At 47.2% G+C, this 5505-nt stretch overlaps 1 protein-coding gene and 1 pseudogene across 6 annotated transcripts in view; both read left to right on the top strand.

The window, feature by feature from the left end:
- The window catches only part of LOC140631716 (zinc finger protein 33B-like), a 41681-nt gene extending 37177 nt beyond the window's left edge, over positions 1 to 4504 (top strand). For 2 of the 6 annotated variants that reach the window (XM_072822930.1, XM_072822932.1), the window contains exon 6: positions 4308 to 4501. In XM_072822930.1, the coding sequence (XP_072679031.1) occupies positions 4308 to 4369 (62 nt within the window). In that variant the 3' untranslated portion in view covers positions 4370 to 4501. Of the gene's footprint in view, positions 1 to 4307 lie in introns of all 6 variants that reach the window. The other 4 variants (XM_072822931.1, XM_072822933.1, XM_072822936.1 and 1 more) reach the window with 4 other exon arrangements.
- Positions 246 to 4371, top strand: LOC140631713 (histo-blood group ABO system transferase pseudogene; annotated as a pseudogene).
- Positions 4505 to 5505: the final 1001 nt, after the last annotated feature.

Genomic DNA, 5505 nt, shown 5'->3' on the forward strand with positions numbered 1-5505 from the left:
AGAAAGAAGAAAGAAAGAAAGAAAGAAAGAAAGAAAGAAAGAAAGAAAGAAAGAAAAAGAAAGAGAAAGAAAGAAAAAGAAGAGAGAGAGAAAGGAAGGAAGGAAGGAAGGAAGGAAGGAAGGAAGGAAGGAAGGAAGGAAGGAAGGAAGGAAAAGACAAAGAGAAAGAAAGAAAGAAAGAAAGAAAGAAAGAGAAAAAGAAAGAAAGAAAAGAAAGAGCAAGAGAAAGAGAAGAAAAGAAAAGAAAAAAGAAAAGAAAGGAAGGAAGAAAGAAAGGCTAAACTTATCCACCTAGAGATACAAATAATTCTAAAAGATTTTGTTTAAGAATAAGAAGTGGGGAGCGGGGGCATCCCTGGGTGGCTCAGTGGTTTAGCGCCTGCCTTTGGCCCAGTGCGTGATCCTGGAGTCCGGGGATCGAGTCCCACATCGGGCTCCCGGCATGGAGCCTGCTTCTCCCACCTCCTGTGTCTCTGCCTCTCTCTCTCTATGTCTATCATAAATAAATAAATCTATAAAAAAAAAAGAGTAAGAAGTGAGGAAAGACTCTCATTATATTGCAGACCGGGCTTATCTCAGGTAGAACCTGCTGCCTAAAGGCACCAGGGTGCTCCCTCCTCCTCTTCTTTTGCTTTCAGCAGACACATAATCTAAAAGCCATGGCTTCAGGGAGCAAAAAGTGATGATTTTTTCCAGGACCGTTTATGCACAGTCCAAGGTGCTAACACCCTGCAGGAGCGATGTGTTGGTCCTGACCCCGTGGCTGGCGCCCGTCGTCTGGGAAGGGACCTTCAACACTGATGAATGAGCAGTTCCGGCTCCGGAACACCACCATCGGACTCACGGTGTTTGCTATCAGAAAATACGTGGTCTTCCTGGAGCTGTTTCTGCAGACGGCAGAGAAGCACTTCATGGTGGGACACAGGGTCACTTATTACGTCTTCACTGACCAGCCGGCTGATGTGCCCCACGTGCCCCTCAGGGAGGGCCGCAGGGTGGAGGTCCTCAAGGTCCCCAGCGCCCCGAGCTGGCAGGTGTCCATGCACCGCATGGAGATGATCAGCAACTTCTTGCAGCAGCGCTCCCTCCACGAGGTGGACTACCTAGTGTGCGTGGACGTGGACATGAAGTTCTGTGACCATGTGGGCGTGGAGATCCTATCCCCCCCTCTTTGGCACCCTGCACCCCGGTTTTCATGGGGCAGCCCGCGAGGCCTTCACCTACGAGCTCCAGCCGCAGTCCCAGGCCTACATTCTGAGAGACGAGGGTGACTTTTACTACTCAGGGGGCTTTTTCGGGGGGTCGGTGGTCGAGGTTCTCCAGCTGACCACGGCCCGTCACCAGGCAATGGTGGTGGACCAGGCCAACGGGCTCGAGGCCGTGTGGCACGATGAGAGCCACCTGAACAGGTACCTGCTGGACCACAAGCCCACCAAGGTGCTGTCCCCGGAGTATCTGTGGGACCGACAGAAGCTGGGCTGGCCCCCGTCATGAAGAAGCTGAGATTCGTGGCTGTGCCCAAGGGTCACCTGGGCATCCTGTGCCCAAGGGTCACCTGGACATCCGGGGCTCCTGAGGGGCAAGTCCAGGCCCCCGGCCACCCCCACACTCTGAGGTGCTGATTTTCTTTTGAAGGTAGATTCTTTTTTTAAAAAAGATTTTATTTATTTATGAGAGACACAGAAAGAAAGAGAGAGAGAGAGAGAGAGGCAGAGGGAGAAGCAGGCTCCATGCAGGAAGCCTGATGTGGGACTTAATCCTAGGTCTCCAGGATCAGGCCCTGGGCTGAAGGCGGCACTAAACCCCTGAGCCACCGGGGCTGCCCTGAAGGTAGAGTCTAAATTACTTTAGTATTTGCTAAAACGCACTAATTGACAAAACTTTGTGGATTTCATCAACACTGGGTCTCAAATTATTTGTTATGCCTGGGGATACTGCTAAATTTAAGCATCATATTTACTATAATCTTAGGATATTAACCCAATAACAAGGAAAATAAATGTTTCACTTTCACTGTAGCCTTGACTAGATTTTCCATAGTTATAGCACCTGCTTCCTAAAATATCCCATATTAGGCATAGATGCTCTAATTCAATAAATAATACTTTAAAATTAAAGTAGATCTTTGAGACTTACAAATTGGTTTGATAAAATAGGAACCCCTGGAGTCCAGTTAAAATCGTTAATATATCCTAATGTGAACTAAAACAGGGCATTAGAGGATTAAAACGTATTATATAAAACCTAATTAATAAAGGACTGATTATCCCCACTATTTTTCTGTATGACACCCCAGTTTTTCCTGTTCTTAAACATGGAAAATATAAGGGATGCCTCCTGATGAATCACTACAGCCTGAATCCTGTGGTCCCATCTGTTAGGGCCTTTCTATCAGCGTACTTAAGCTGCCATGACAAAGTAGCACAGGCTGGGTGGCTGAAACAATGGAAATTTATTATTTCACAATTCTGGAGGCTTGAAAGTCCAAGATCAAGGTCTGATGGGGTGCAGTCTCTGGTGAGGGCTCTCTTCTTGGCTTGCAGACAGCTGCCTTCTTGAGTGGTGACACATGGAGAGAAAGCTCACTATCTGGTCTCTCTTATAAAGTCATTAATCTTATTAGATCGGGACCCCACTCTCATGAGATAATTTAACTTTCTTACTTCTTTCTCCAAATATAGCCACACTAAGGGGTTAGGTATTCAACATACACATTTTGTGGGATGCAAATATTTGGTCCCTAACAGCCCTCATGCCATCCAATATTGTTAAAATTACTGATTCTATCCAATCAGGAGCTAGTAAATAGTTGGCTCTTGCAGGCTTGGCCAGCATGTTCTATTCAGTGCCCAATTTAATAGCCTCTCAGCTGCATTTTGCCTTCAGTTCCCAAGGGACACAACACCCTTTTTCAGATCACTCACAGCATACTTCAGTGGTTCTGCCATTGTGCTCAATGTTTGCAGATGAGATATTAACTGCATCACCCTTTCTCCAAATGGCTGACATTGCAGCACAGGTACAACATGACATTGATGACATCCTCCTACAAGGAGATTCTTCTGACACACTCATTACAGACATACAAATCCATGTTAAAATCAACACTCTTGTGAATGCTCTCAGAAACTTCTTCACTAAAGAGACTTTGACAACCTCTTCTCATGCCTCCTAGAGTCTCTGGACCACTTATGATGGCCATAGGTTGGTTGCCCAGGAGCTCCTGATGGGAGAGACTGCATCTTTTAGCTTCATGCTATACACCAAATTACTGATTACATCCTGGGATATCTTGGAGCTACAGGCTCTCACACTCACAGATCCTAAACTTATGGCCTTCCATAATTTACACCGGCATTTTGGTGTAAATTGATTAATTTTCTGAAAAGCAAACATTTATTAAGCAAGGAAAAATTCCCTTTGAGGCTTTTTGTGCAGCATACAAAAATGGAAGTCAGGTATAGGAGCACCTGGGTGGCTTAGTGGTTGAGCGTCTGCCTTTGGCTTAGGTTGTGATCCTGGTGTCCTGGGATCTAGCTCTGCATCTCCCCTGCAGGGAGCTTGCTTCTCCCTCTGCCTGTGTCTCTGCCTCCCTATCTGTGTCTCTCATTAATAAATAAATAAAATCTTTAAAAAACATAGAAGTCAGGTAAAAAGCAGCATTTATTAACAGTTAAGCATAAGAGATGTATTATTTTCTCAACTATAAAAAGGGTACTACAGAAAGTGACAAAATTATGATTTCAAGGAATTCAGATTGAGATATAGTAACTTCAGCAGAAGTTTTAAGTATGCTGTGCACTGTATATCATCACCAGTCTCTCATCTCAAGTAGATGGTTTGAACGAACTGCTGAATATGTGTTTTCTGATTCTGAAGTTGCAGTCAGAATTAAGTGCCAGGATGAAATCAACAACAACGAAAATAATAGCTCCACTTATGATTACAGAGATTATTATCTAAATGCACCAACTTTTACAATACAGAAAATAAATATTTTCCCTTTGCTACAGTGTTGCTTTTGGTGGAGGGATACTAACACAAATTTTAGGGGATGTTTGCATAAAGGTGCAGACATTTTTATTCCAAATAGAAGCAAAGCATGAATGGTTCTCTGGAAGATGTTAGCTGTCTTGCTTATATTACCTGCTGCTCAAATAGCTTTTGATATTCTTTCTGTACATGCTGAAGTAATTGTCATGAAATTGTTCCCTTCGAATTTATGCTGTTTGAATTGAGTGACTGAAGGATTTATGTATTTTTAAATAATCCATTGAGTGACACTAATTTGCTTACTTCTTGTTCAGTTTTCAGTATCTTTTTAGCAAAGGATTACGGAAATGGAAAGAAAAACAAGAAGTATTATTAAATATTCCAATCAATGTTAAATGGAAGTTGAACACATCAAAGGAAAAATTGATGAAATCTTCATAAATGTCAAGCTTGTTCCTAAAAGGGAAAACATTACTTATAAATAGGAAAATACGTTGACTTGTGGATAATCATTGTACTTGCCATGACTGTCTTTTGAAATGAGTTTCATCTTGAAATTTGAAAATTTTGATTTTTTAACTTAAATGTTACTAAATGCTTCTCCAGCACGGGAACAAGCGAATTATCATGTGTAAAGTTAAAGAGGAAGGGAAAATTGGAAGAAAAAAAAGAAAAAGTTCTCTTCTTGTCAATGGACAGTATTTTAAAAAGTCATTAACCAAAGGACCCAACAGAGAGTCTGGAAGGATGGGAAAGGAAGTCCCCCCATGAGGAACGGTATTCTGTGTCTCGACACATCAAACTCCGAAGAGCCCGCCCCAGTGTTGGCTTCATGCCGGCGCAGCCACTCATGACGCCAAATCGAGGAGTTCAGGAATAGCCAGAATTCCTCATTCCGTTCATCCACGAAGAGCCGGAAAGACAAGAACGCAGCGGGGGACCGACTCCCGAAGAGGGTCCCGACGTGGGCGGCGCACGGGGCGGGGCGGGGCGCCTCGGGAAGGGGCGGGGCGGGGCGGCGCACGGGGCGGGGCGGGGCGGGAAGGGGCGGGGCGCCTCGGGAAGGGGCGGGGCGGGGCGGCGCACGGGGCGGGGCGGGAAGGGGCGGGGCGGGAAGGGGCGGGGCGCCTCGGGAAGGGGCGGGGCGGGGCGGCGCACGGGGCGGGGCGGGAAGGGGCGGGGCGCCTCGGGAAGGGGCGGGGCGCCTCGGGAAGGGGCGGGGCGCCTCGGGAAGGGGCGGGGCGGGGCGGCGCACGGGGCGGGGCGGGCGCGCTCTCCCGACACGGCCGGGTCCTCACGGGCTCGGTGCGTATTCAGGTGCCCACGATTTGCCCCGGACGAACAACGACTAAACCTGTGGCGTCGGCACGTCAGCGTCTTGCGCCTCATCTGCCGAGTCTCCACGCCCCCTCGTCTGCGGACTATTTCCCCGCGAGGCGGCGCCGGAATCTCGGGGGCTCGGCGCGCGCGCAGCGGGACACGCCAGCGGCTCCCGCCTTCCACGCCTGCGCG

This window comes from Canis lupus, chromosome 4 (genome assembly GCF_048164855.1).
Source record: "Canis lupus baileyi chromosome 4, mCanLup2.hap1, whole genome shotgun sequence".
Taxonomy (NCBI): domain Eukaryota; kingdom Metazoa; phylum Chordata; class Mammalia; order Carnivora; family Canidae; genus Canis; species Canis lupus.